Source organism: Hyperolius riggenbachi, chromosome 4 (assembly GCF_040937935.1).
Source record: "Hyperolius riggenbachi isolate aHypRig1 chromosome 4, aHypRig1.pri, whole genome shotgun sequence".
Lineage (NCBI taxonomy): Eukaryota > Metazoa > Chordata > Amphibia > Anura > Hyperoliidae > Hyperolius > Hyperolius riggenbachi.
In genome coordinates, this window is record NC_090649.1 from 394,065,730 (window position 1) to 394,079,548 (window position 13,819).

The 13,819-nt window shown below is 47.6% G+C and overlaps 1 protein-coding gene across 1 annotated transcript in view; it reads right to left on the reverse strand.

The window, feature by feature from the left end:
* The window catches only part of SLC24A3 (solute carrier family 24 member 3), a 513,374-nt gene that overhangs the window by 25,290 nt on the left and 474,265 nt on the right, over window positions 1-13,819 (reverse strand). Inside the window, exons 14-15 of the mRNA XM_068232219.1 lie at window positions 7,536-7,650; window positions 7,338-7,450 (exon numbers count right to left, since the gene is read on the reverse strand). Of these exons, the coding sequence (XP_068088320.1) occupies window positions 7,338-7,450; window positions 7,536-7,650 (228 nt within the window). The remainder of the gene's footprint in view (window positions 1-7,337; window positions 7,451-7,535; window positions 7,651-13,819) is intronic.

A 13,819-nucleotide genomic window follows, 5' to 3' on the forward strand; every position in this document is an offset into this window, starting at 1 on the left:
ACTAAATAAAAGGTAAAAACTTATTTCTAAAGAGGCTTCAGAGTCTCTTTAAGCGTAACATGTGTGGGTTTTATATATAATAGCATTGTTAATTTTAAAACTATAGGGGATGGAATAGCAAAAATAGTGTATTTTTTAAGATGTATTCCTTGTTTTTCCCTATAAAATGTCTAGAAAACAATAATTACTGAAAACAAGTATCGCAGACAAAAAGACTTATTTGTGGCCAAACAAACAAGATATAGATACAGATCATTTAGGTGTGATAAGCAGTGATAAAGTTATGGCCAAATAAATGGGAGGAGCGCTAAAAGGTGAAAATGTAAAAGGTAAAATAGCCTGTCAGGTAAACTAGTAAATATATCATCAGTAAAGCTAAAAGCAATAAAAGATGAGCGCTGGAGCCTCAGAATAATTTAGGTGGTGACAACATAACAAACTACAAGAAGAATGAAACATGAAGCCTCGGAAAATATTCCCTGAACCGTCTACAAGAACGTGTCCCAGTTACACAGAGAAATAATTGTTATCTGCCAAGAGGAAAGTGTCTGCTAGGCTTTATTACTAAAACATTTTGCAAACAAGTAGATTTTATTATTCCATTCATCATGTTTTTATTTGAATGTTAATTAGATGTATGTGGAAGTTATTTAAACACAGCCTCAATATGCCAAGATAAAATACTTTACAAAAGTAACACAAAAAGGGCCACTCCCTAGATTCACTTTCCACACGTGGATATATTTTTTGATTTGAATGAAACAGAAAACAATATTTACACAATCATCACAGAAAGTTTGTAAACTATATATATATCTATATCTATATCTATATCTATATCTATATCTATATCTATCTATCTATCTATCTATCTATCTATCTATCTATCTATCTATCTATCTATCTATCTATCTATCTATATATATATATATATATATATATATATATATGTTTTGAAACACACCCTAAACCCCCCCTGCCTCACCCCCCAATTTGCTACCCCATTGCTAATGTGTGGATATGGTTGTCTTTTTGCAGACAGTGTGGTTGTCTTTTCTATTTGTGTGGCATGTTGATGCCGAATACAATGCTGGATGCAAATTATTTTCTATCAGTTTCTAAGTATGCATACATGGGCGATTACTCTTAGCAGGCACTACAGTGACGCCCCCTCCCCCAGGACCAATGGCGCTCCAGACGATGGCCTGCAATGCCTTTGGTTAAAAACGGCCTGCGTCTGCGACTCCTTTTCTTTTCGAACTATGGGTCCTGGAAGCATAAAAATATTTTTTTTTCCAATTGTAGCGTGTTTTGATAGGGGACTGACGTTCTGTGGATCAACCTGATTTGGAAACTTTAATTCCTCTTTAAAATGAATCTTGCTGTTTTTTTTCTCTTCCAGTAAATTTACGACTGGATTACTTTTTTTTTTTTTAAACATCTCCCTGGAGTTGAGCTTTCCAGAGATCCTTAAGAAAATATGCAGAGCTTTCACTCGCAGCTGAACTTTGCAAACTGATAGCCATATCTAACGGGGAGTTTTCTTTGGTGATGTAATTCATCCAGGAAATAATGTCATGCACATAACTTCATGTTCCATAGCAGAGAACGGCATGAAGCTGACAGGTTCACAAGGAAACAGTGTGACTGTGCGATACAATCTCCACGGCTGTATTTGCATATGTAGGCCGTGTCCCAGGCAATGGCCACCCGCCGCTCCTCTGTGTACGCAGCATTGTGCAGCTCTGCCAATCACAGCACACAGCACAACATGAGACCTCGCTGTGCATCTCTAGCTGTGTCATCCCACATGAATAGTCATATCTGCCGCCAAAGCCAACATGCTGAAAGGTGCAAACCACCAGCACCTCAGCACAACAGGAATGGGGACTGTGATAGAGGGGTTCCATTGTGGAGAGAATAAACAGAATTTATGGAAGGTCTGTGACCTCATCCCACTATACTAAGGACCCAGTAGGGGGAGGTGAGTGAGAGATTGTGCAGTGCTCACAACAAAGACTTTTCAGTAAAGCCCTAGTTCAGGGTCATATTAATATTGCTACACACAGAGCTTTGTGCATTGCATGTGAAGCCGGTTTCACACTGCGGATTGGCAGTAGCAGTGCGGTCCGTGGACCGCACCGCCAAAAACAGGTCTTCAGGGATTACCGTGTTAGTACACAGTAATCTCCATCTGGCAGCAGGCCAACAGGAGGTGACGCTCACTTCCTGTTGGCGAATCAATGATTTGCATTGAGCGTATTGCTAAAATAAGCTTCATGCGCAACGTGTAAAACTGTGGCGGTCTGTTTAAAAACATGTGGGCCGCCATAGACTTACATGACTTGAAGGACGGTAACCTAGTTATGGGCTTGCGTTAGATAGAGTACTTACGGCGCAGGACAACGCACCGCAGGCAATGTGAACTCCTCCATAGACTTTCATTACCCTAGCGGTAGGCTGCGCTATTTTTTTTACCTAACTGGCTGGTTTTGCAGTGCTGACTTCCACTGTGAATCTCAGATGCAGCCAGGCTGGTGTGAACAGCTGTCCAAACTCCTCCCATTGTTCCATACTTACCCAAATGATATAGGCAGGAAGCTTTCACTCTTATTTAGCATTTACTGAACCCCTCCCTTTCAGACCTCCTGCCCTAAACAATTACTAAAACCCTCCCCTGCGCCCCCTCCCCCCCCCCCCCCCCCACACACACACAAGCACTGACCTCCCCACCCCCTCCTCTCACCAAACTTTTAGTGACTTGTTTTATACGCCCACCACAGTGCTCCCTGACTGGCCCCTGCCCACCAACCCTATATGACCTTTCTAAATGTGTTTACTGTCCCTATCATCCCCCCCCACCCCCCACACACACACACTCTCCCTAGCATTCATTAACCTCCACATGCAACCACTTGTGTCTGCTGACATCATTCATTCTGTAGCTTGGCTGTCCTGGCCAGCAAGGGTGAAATAACGCTCTGTGAATAAGTAAAAATAATAAGATCTATGTCAGAGGGTAACAATAGCCACTGGGACCCCCCCTCCCCTTCCCCACCGTCCACCACCACCATATGGTCACAGGGAGGCTAGGGGGCCAAAGATGTCCAGCTGTCGTAAAATGAAGTGTGAACATGGCAGCAAAACAAAAGAGTCATACATTACCTGTCAGCAGAGCTGATGCCACATCCTCTGCACTCCTCTCTTCAGCTGCGCCGTACAGTGTTAGGACCGGTTCAATGCTAATTGCGATTGCGCAAGCAGCAATTTCCACTTGCCGCCATTTGCGCTGTAGCTATCGGGAATGGAGCGTGATCGCGATGAGGATTGCGTGCGGGGAAAAAATCAACATGCGCTAGTGGGAAATGAGCACCGCAATCTTGCGATTCATTCTTTGAAGCCAATTGCAGCTAGCAGATAATGGCCCTAACTCCTGGGTATCATGCAGGGACGGAAGCTGCAAGATGTTACACTGTACATCGGGGCTGAAGAGAGGAGTGAAGAGAACATGTCGGTAGCACTGCTGAAAGCTAATATATGACATGCCTGCCAATCCAGGGGAGTTCGGGCACACACCAAACTTTTGATCCGTGGAGGGGGTGGGATTAAGAGTTTTGCAGGGGAGGGGGGGCCCGGCCAGCTCAGCGTCTCTGGGGATCCAACAGGGCTCTAGTTATGTCCCTGATTTAGGTATGTAGAACATTACAGAGATTAGACCAAATTAAAGAATGTTTCTTAAAGGAATACTATCGATACCCAAGTGTTCTAAAATGACAGTGTGCAAATAATGTCTAAGTAAACATTAAACATTTTCCTACTTTTCATGTTAAATATCAGAGGCAAAAGCTGTAATTTATTGAGGGTAGGATTTAGCTATATTGGGACAAATCACTTGCAGAAGGGGTGTCTGCTTCAATGCACAGCCAGAGTTGCATATCAGACTACAGAAAGCAAATATCAAACATATCAAACTCTGAAAGCAAAAACAATATGAAAAGCTGTGTTACATTTCCTCAGCTCTCTTCAGACACTTCAGTCAGAAACACAGGACACAGGAGCTGCAGCTGTTGGGATCTATCTCTCTCTCTGTCACACACAGAGCTACACAGAGTTAACTGATCAAGTGTGAGGGGAATTTCCCCTCTCCTCATGGCTCAGTCAGCAGTCAGTTTTGGCGTCAGTAAAGATTGAAAGTATTTTGCTAACAGTAAACAAAGAAGTTGCTACTAAAATGTATACACCAGTACTTAGCAGCACTTCCCAAACAATTTCTGTGTCAATTGAAAAAAATATGTGAATCGATAGTATTCCTTTAAGGTTTACCTTAAACCTTATATTGGAGAAACCATAGCTCTATTCCTGACCTTTCATATGAACCCTTTAAGCACTAAACTAATAATCCCCCTTAATCTAGTCCAGTATTTACACTAGAGTGTGTCACCTACATGCTAGCCAGCCCATAAATCAGTATCATGCCAATGCTCAATCCTTATGCCAAGTTCACATCTGTTTTCTGAGCCAAAAGGATCCTGAGCGAATCCAGTGTCCGCTTCACCGGATCTGGATGGCTCAGTCCGTGGCCCGGTTCACATAGTGAAAACTATTAATCAATCTGATCAATGATTGATCGGATCCGTTTTCACTCAGCAGTACATACCTAATTTTCGTAGCAGCCAGCGATAGAGGCTTCTTCTTCTTCCGCTGTGACTACACAGCGCGTCATGTGACTAGTCATGTGACTAGTCACATGACGCCTCATGTAGTCACATGAATCGGAAGACGGAAGCCTCTACCGCCGGCTGCTATGGGAGATTAGGTATGTATAAACCCTCCCTCACCCACCTGCCCGCCTGCTGCACCCTCCCCTCACCCTCCCGTCGCTAGATTCGCGTCGGCCCATGCCCCCATCCCCCGTGGAACGGTCCGTTTCGTCACTAATGTGAAGAAACATCCGTTTCCCATTGCCCCAATGCTGCAGCATTTTTGTCCGGATCCGTTCCGCTAAGCAGAACGGTCCGGAAAATTAGAGCCTGCAGCAATTTTTAGGTCCGGGGACCGGAACGTATCTCTACCAACAGACACATGTGAATGGATCTATAGGTTAACATTGGATCCTTTCACATCCGTTCCGTTTGTACAGTATACGTTCCGGTTACGTTCCGGGAAAAAACGCTAATGTGAACCGGACCTTATGTAGTGAGCAGAAAGCTGACAGCAGATGCTGCAGAAACAAAAGCAGGGAATAGCAGTTTCGCTGCTCTGGCTGTACAGTATGGTAGAGTCACACATTTCCATTCAGATCAGAAGACATTTTATCTGTCTCCAAGCTCGGCTGCTGTGATTGTTAAGAAAAACATCTGCCAATAAATTATTGCCAAAAGTTTTGAAAAGTGCTGGTATGACTTGTAGTAGGGCATATGCAGTGTGTTTATACCTTCTATATAATGCTTTCTGTATGACGTGTTTTATAAAGTGCACTATATGATAAAATCCCTAGCAGTGTAATGGTTAGGGAGGAACACAATTTGGGTGACGGACTCATGGCAATTGCTGGGAAATGGCTGATAAGAAAATGTATTCAGGTCTATGGGTTCTGGCTGTGTCTTTCTTTATTGTTACAGGTGCGGTGCTGTGAGGAGATACATCTCAGCTTCCAGAACAATCTGTTGCTGAGGATGCTGCTTTGACATTGCTTATCAGAGGATGGACTGTGAGCAAGGGAGGTGATTGGCTCTGGTCTGGGTGCTGGGTCACCAGCTGAACCAATGAGAATGCAGCTTTGGACAGTATAAAAGCTGAGGTACCTGGGTCACTGTATCAGTTGGCTGGGGGGGGGGGGGGGGGTGCCAGGCGTAGCCTGCCGGGTGGGGTAGTGCTTCCCACTCTGAGGGGCGGGCATTTTGGTGTGTTGCTATGGGCAACGGTTATATTGCCTGGGTCTACTGACAGGGCAATAATTCATGTTGGTATAAAGTAAGCAACAGGTGAATCTTAATAAAGGTTGCAGTTTATTTTAAGATAACGTTGCAATTAAAGTTTAAAGTTTGGTTAAACCCCCAATAAAGAAGGGCCGCGGCCTTTAAACGCCTCCACGTGTCTGATTTCTTTCTTTAATGTTATTATATATTATTATATAGGTATGTGTATTTTCATAAAGTATAAGTTTTAAGGCATTTTTTCATGCAATTGCCATGAGGAGTGGCTTCCTTATATGTTACGGTTTCTGCAGTGACATAAGTGCACAATGCACACGCCGTATCCTCCACATAGGAGACCAAGCTTTCTCCAGCCAAACGTGGCCTGAGGGGAATGAAGACTAGCCAAGGAATTTTCTCTGCTGGAACTCACAAATGTGTGCGCTGGATCTCACAGCTGACCTTCTCTGGAGCGCTATCTGTAACTCAGCAATACGCTACTATAAGCTGCCCCCGCCTGCCTTCTGACATAGCCTCACATATTCGTATCTTCACAAAACCAACCCTGCCAGAACAACAATATGGAACAATATGGAACTGCTGACGTATGCTTAAAGAGGAACTTCAGTGAAAATAATGTAATAAAAAGTGCTTCATTTTTACAATACAATACAATGCCTCTAATGCTGGGAATACACATCTCGATTTTCAGCCATTTAGATGGCTCGATAGATAATTTCCTACATGTCCGATCTCCCGCCCGATTGTTTCCGTGCTCGATTCTGCATGGAGGACAATGGGAAAAGATAAGAAAAATGGGCGGAAGATAAGAGAATTGCCTGCAGAATTGGGAGCTGAAAAAGATTGGGCGTGGAATCGAGCAGCAAAATCGAGCCGTGTATGCCCAGCATAATACTTTTAGACATGGACTCTGAACAAGCATAAGCAGCTCTAGTGTTTCTGACATTATTGGCAGATCTGATAAGATTAGCTACATGCTTGTTTCTGGTGTTATTCAGATACTACTGTAGCAAAAGAGATCAGCAGGGCTACCGGGAAACTTGTATTGTTTAGAAGTAAATAAATATGGCAGCCTCCACATACCTCTCCCTTCAGTAGTCCTTTAAAAAAGTTAAATTACATGCAGATAATTCTGGCAGGCATGCAATATGAATGCAGCTTGGTCACGGGCCAATCATATAGGATTCCTGTCAGATTTGACTGGTCCTATGCAAAGCTGCAAACAATTTGCATGCAAACCAAAATTATTTGCATTCCATTGACCATTTTCTCATGATCTTGATATTTTACAAGATGGCTGCTCCCACTACTAGCTGCTATGACTGGAGGAGGGAATGTGATTGTGACTGAAAGACTATATATCCACTTTAACATGATGACTGGATGTTGGAAGAAACTTACATATGAGCCATAGTCCACTGCAAGAGTTTGCAAAGCCCAAGGAAGTCCAAGACCGATAAGAATGTCAAAGACATTGCTCCCAATTGAGTTTGATACAGCCATATCTCCCATCCCTGAAAGAAAAAAAAATGGTTCATTAGAACAAGTAGCAAATGCACGCAGCTGGGGGAAAATTTCACATCAATGTGTCACACAAACCTTGTCTTGCCACGATCAAGCTGGCCATACAGTCTGGTACACTGGTCCCAGCTGCCAGGAAGGTGATACCCATAATTACATCTGGTATTCCTAAAGTATATCCTATTATAGTAACCTGGAAAACAGAAACACATGAATGTGTCTAAAATCACACTTCTGCAGTAAATGTGCCCTAGCCCAGGTAAGGAGTTTTTGCACACTTAGGCCATGTACTTTCTAGATTATAGATCAAATTCTAGATGTGTGTCCATATTAGGCAACCAATCTGTTCAGTAAAGGAGCTCATAGATTACTTGACTTGGTGGTCGATTGACCATTCGATTCAATAATTATCAAATCGGATGAAAATCAGTGCCCCAGGAGCATGCCTGATCGACGAAGCGTTCCAATTTCGGTCTGAAATTGTTAGCATGCATCGCTTGGATATGCTGGAAAATATTTCATGCAGATTCGATCAAAGAGAGATCTGTCTCTTGGTCGATCGGCTGACAAAATCGCTAGATGTACTGTATAACCTTTAGTATTTAACTGAATGGTTTGATGTGGTTTTAGATAAATCAGAGTGTGAGAACAACACCAGGCCAGGCATAAGGAAAAAAAAATGTAACTTGGCATGTATATATATATATATATATATATATATATATATATATATATATGAGCTCAAATGTTAAGCCACCAATTTAAAAAAATTAAAAGAATGAGCTCTTTCATAAAGACTTAAATACCTTTATACATTATACAATAGATAGTCCTGGGGTGCCACGGATCTCCGCCCGGCCGCCCCCTCTAGCAGCGGCTCCCTCCAGCCGCCGCCGCGTCACTCAGACCTCAGGATCAGGGGGCGAGCCGGCGACCAATCGTGCGGGCGCTAGGACGCAGCGCCCGCACTGATATGCGGAAGTGACATCACTTCCGCATATCGAGCGGGTGCGTCCAGGGCCCGCTCTTACTGGTCGGGTCGCCGTTGATCCTGAGGTCTGCTACGAGGTAAGGGGGGTGGGGGGAGCGGCGGCGGGGCCTCCCTGGCACTCACTCACTCCCTAAAGGGGCTCCCTGGCACTCACTCACTCCCTAAAGGGGCTCCCTGGCACTCACTCACTCCCTAAAGGGGCTCCCCCTGGCACTCACTCACTCCCTAAAGGGGCTCCCTGGCACTCACTCACTCCCTAAAGGGGCTCCCTGGCACTCACTCACTCCCTAAAGGGGCTCCCTGGCACTCACTCACTCCCTAAAGGGGCTCCCTGGCACTCACTCCCTAAAGGGGCTCCCCCTGGCACTCACTCACTCACTCACTCACTCCCTAAAGGGGCTCCCTGTCACTCACTCCCTAAAGGGGCTCCCTGGCACTCACTCCCTAAAGGGGCTCCCCCTGGCACTCACTCACTCCCTAAAGGGGCTCCCTGGCACTCACTCACTCCCTAAAGGGGCTCCCCCTGGCACTCACACCCTAAAGGGGCTCCCCCTGGCACTCACTCACTCCCTAAAGGGGCTCCGCCTGGCACTCACTAACTCCCTAAAGGGGCTCCCTGGCACTCACTTCCTAAAGGGGCTCCCTGGCACTCACTCGCTCCCTAAAGGGGCTCCCTGGCACTCACTCACTTCCTAAAGGGCCTCCCTGGCACTCACTCACTCCCTAAAGGGGCTCCCTGGCTCTCACTCCCTAAAGGGGCTCTCCCTGGCACTCACTCACTCCCTAAAGGGGCTCCCTGGCACTCAATCACTCCCTAAAGGGGCTCCCCCTGGCACTCACTCACTCAAGGGGCTCCCTGGCACTCACTCACTCCCTAAAGGGGCTCCCTGGCACTCACTCACTCCCTAAAGGGGCTCCCTGGCACTCACTCACTCCCTAAAGGGGCTCCCTGGCACTCACTCACTCCCTAAAGGGGCTCCCTGGCACTCACTCACTTCCTAAAGGGGCTCCCTGGCACTCACTCACTCCCTAAAGGGGCTCCCCCTGGCACTAAAGGGGCTCCCCCTGGCACTCACTCACTCCCTAAAGGGGCTCCTCCTGGCACTCACTCACTCCCTAAAGGGGCTCCCTGGCACTCACTCACTTCCTAAAGGGGCTCCCTGGCACTCACTCACTCCCTAAAGGGGCTCCCTGGCACTCACTCCCTAAAGGGGCTCCCTGGCACTCACTCACTCCCTAAAGGGGCTCCCTGGCACTCACTCACTTCCTAAAGGGCCTCCCTGGCACTCACTCACTCCCTAAAGGGGCTCCCTGGCACTCACTCCCTAAAGGGGCTCCCCCTGGCACTCACTCACTCCCTAAAGGGGCTCCCTGGCACTCACTCACTTCCTAAAGGGGCTCCCTAGCACTCACTCACTCCCTAAAGGGGCTCCCCCTGGCACTCACTCCCTAAAGGGGCTCCCTGGCACTCACTCACTCCCTAAAGGGGCTCCCCCTGGCACTCACTCACTCCCTAAAGGGGCTCCCTGGCACTCACTCACTCCCTAAAGGGGCTCCCTGGCACTCACTCACTCCCTAAAGGGGCTCCCTGCCGCCGCGTCACTCAGACCTCAGGATCAGGCGGCGAGCCGGCGACCAATCGTGCGGGCGCTAGGACGCAGCGCCCGTACTGATATGCGGAAGTGACATCACTTCCGCATATCGAGCGAGTGCGTCCAGTGCCGCTTCTTACTGGTCGGGTCGCCGTTGATCCTGAGGTCTGCTACGAGGTAAGGGGGGTGGGGGGAGCGGCGGTGGCGGCGGGGCCTCCCTGGCACTCACTCACTCCCTAAAGGGGCTCCCTGGCACTCACTCACTCCCTAAAGGGGCTCCCTGGCACTCACTCACTCCCTAAAGGGGCTCCCCCTGGCACTCACTCACTCCCTAAAGGGGCTCCCTGGCACTCACTCCCTAAAGGGGCTCCCTGGCACTCACTCACTCCCTAAAGGGGCTCCCTGGCACTCACTCACTCCCTAAAGGGGCTCCCTGGCACTCACTCACTCCCTAAAGGGTCTCCCTGGCACTCCATCACTGCCTGAAGGGGCTCCCTGGCACTCCATCACTGCCTGAAGGGGCTCCCTGGCACTCCATCACTGCCTGAAGGGGCTCCCTGGCACTCACTCACTGCTTAAAGGGGCTCCCTGGCACTCACTCACTGCCTGAAGGGGCTCCCTGGCACTCACTCACTGCCTGAAGGGGCTCCCTGGCACTCACTCACTGCCTGAAGGGGCTCCCTGGCACTCAACTCACTCACTGCCTGAAGGGCCTCCCTGGCACTCCATCACTGCCTGAAGGGGCTCCCTGGCACTCCATCACTGCTTAAAGGGGCTCCCTGGCACTCACTCACTGCCTAAAGGGGCTCCCTGGCACTCACTCACTGCCTGAAGGGGCTCCCTGGCACTCACTCACTGCCTGAAGGGGCTCCCTGGCACTCAACTCACTCACTGCCTGAAGGGGCTCCCTGGCACTCACTCACTGCCTGAAGGGGCTCCCTGGCACTTACTCACTACCTAAAGGGGCTCCCTGTCACTCACTATCGGGGTCCCTGTCACTCACTACCTAACTGGAGGCGCCTGTCACTCACTAGCTAACCTGGGGTCCCTGTCACTCACTACCTAACTTGGGGGGCTACCATATTAAGGGGGCATTCTGCCTATTTATGTGAAATGCTGTCTATTTATGTGCCTCATGACTGCTGAATTTGTCTTGTTGGGAGCCTCATGATTTGTTGGGGGCCTCATGATTGCTGAATTTGTCTTGTTGGGGGCCTCATGATTTGTTGGGGGCCTCATGATTGCTGAATTTGTCTTGTTGGGGGTCACATGATTGCTAAATGCGAGACTATGGGAAAAGCTGAATCCTTATCATATGAGACAATAGCATTAAACCTACTTTTTTAGCTTTTTAAAACAGAAAATAAAACTGGGAGGTTCTAAAAAAATGAATACATTTTTCAGGAGTAGGATGGATAAAATTGTTTATCTTCACAGTTTATTTTCAACTTGGATTTTCCATAATGTTCATGTATGAGTTAAAACGTTTGTACAGTATTTAGTTTAAATTGCGGTTGCCACTTTGCAATAGATAAGTGACTTTTGGGTTGCAGTTTGGGCACTCAGCCTCCAAAAGGTTCGCCACCACTGTCATAATCTAATGTCCCACCATTGCTAGGTTCATGTAAATTTGTCTCCACCCGGCCGTTACCACACCTATATTCTGGTCCATGGCCCACCTGTTTTTCGGTGCGGCACGATAAGCACGCCGCACAACGTGATCCTCATATTTTTGGCACGCTAGCTGCAGTGTGCTGAATTCTGCTGCCTACAGCAGAGGTCCCCAACCTGGGGGCCGCGGCCCCCTGGGGGTCCGTGGGCAGATTTCTGGGGGGCCGCGGCGGATCTGGCCTTTCTCCCTCTCCCCCCAGCGGCCGCCGTTCCTGATACCTTATGAGCGGGCGGCCGCTTTCTTCCTTATATTCCCCATAGCCCCTCTCGCATCTCGTATTACAGCAGCGCTTGCTGTGCGACTGCTGTAAGGAGGGAAGGAGGCGGGGCAGCGTTTCCATGGTAACGGCGATTGCCGCTACAGGAAGCCGCTGCCCTATTTACTACCCTTCCTTACAGCAGCCGCGCGGGAAGCGCTGCTGTAATACGAGGTGCTGCAAGAGGAGAGGAGCTATGGGGAACATAAGGAAGCGACTGCCCGCTCGTAAGGTAACAGGAGCGGCGGCCGCGCGGGGGGAGGAGAGGAGAGGCTACACTGGGCTAGCTGTACTGGCGATACTGGGCTAACTATACTTGCTATTCTGGGCTAACTATACTTGCTATTCTGGGCTAACTATACTTGCTATTCTGGGCTAACTATACTTGCTATTCTGGGCTAACTATACTTGCTATTCTGGGCTAACTATACTTGCTATACTGGGCTAACTATACTTGCTATACTGGGCTAACTATACTTGCTATACTGGGCTGACTGTACTTGCTATACTGGGCTGACTGTACTTGCTATACTGGGCTGACTGTACTTGCTATACTGGGCTGACTGTACTTGCTATACTGGGGTAACTATACTTGCTATACTAGGCTAACTGTACTTGCTATACTAGGTTAACTGTACTTGCTATAGTGTGGTAACTGTATTTGCTATACTGTGGCAACTGTACTTGCTATACTGTGGTAACTGTACTTGCTATACTGTGGTAACTGTACTTGCTATACTGTGGTAACTATACTGGCTATACTGTGGTAACTGTACTTGCTATACTGGGGTAACTATACTTGCTATACTAGGCTAACTGTACTTGCTATACTAGGCTAACTGTACTTGCTATACTGTGGTAACTGGGAAAAAAGGGGGGGGGCTGCTGCCGCTGACACTAGCCACGCCCACTCACCCCGCCCCCAGGGGGGCCCCGGAGAAAATTTTGGTCGGGATAGTGGGCCCCGGGCTCAAAAAGGTTGGGAACCCCTGGCCTACAGTATGTACAGTATACGCTGTTCTCTAGTGCCTGCACTGTGTGCGGATTTACCTCCAGTGTGTACAGTGTAAGGTGTTACTCTGTGCCTTTACTGATTGTAAACCAGCTATATTGTATGCTGATCCCTGCTACTTTCAGTATGTACAGTATTAGCTGTAAAGCCTGGTACACAAATACAATTTTGATTAGCCAATTTTAGCTCTGTTCATAAAATTAATTGTCTGTTGGCCCACTTACTGCACGGGGGTGGTAAAATTGGGGGTCAGTGATTGACCAATCAAAATTGTATGTGCGTATACATCTTTGATCTATGCCTATACTGATTGTAAATTATCCAAATAAAGGACAGGGGGCTCCATCCAATATTTCGATGGGCAGGCCCGTTATCTGTAGCTTACACCTCTGCTAAGTTCATGTACATTTGGCCCCACCCATGGCCACGTCCACTCACCACATGGCCACGCCCATTTTTTTGCGCGCGCCACATATACCTCCCCGCCTGGTGCCCACAGGTGCCCCCGATCTCCAAGGACCCTAGAAACGCCCCTGTCATGCTCTAACCCACACAGATCCACAAGTTGTGTCACTATTGGGACTTTTAAGATCCTCATTCACGACCCTTTAGAAAAAATTAGATGGGTTTCTAAAAAGGAACACAGCTCTGAAGAATATCTGAGTCTGTTTGGATTAGAGCATGGCTATTTATTGTATAATGTCTTTGGCAAAACTGGTGTGATCTTAAAGGGGAGCCGCAGTGAAAATAATGTAATTATCTATATTTATTTATTGTATTTATAAAGCGCCAACATATTACCCAGCGCTGAACATTAGTTAAAGGGACACCGAGCAGTG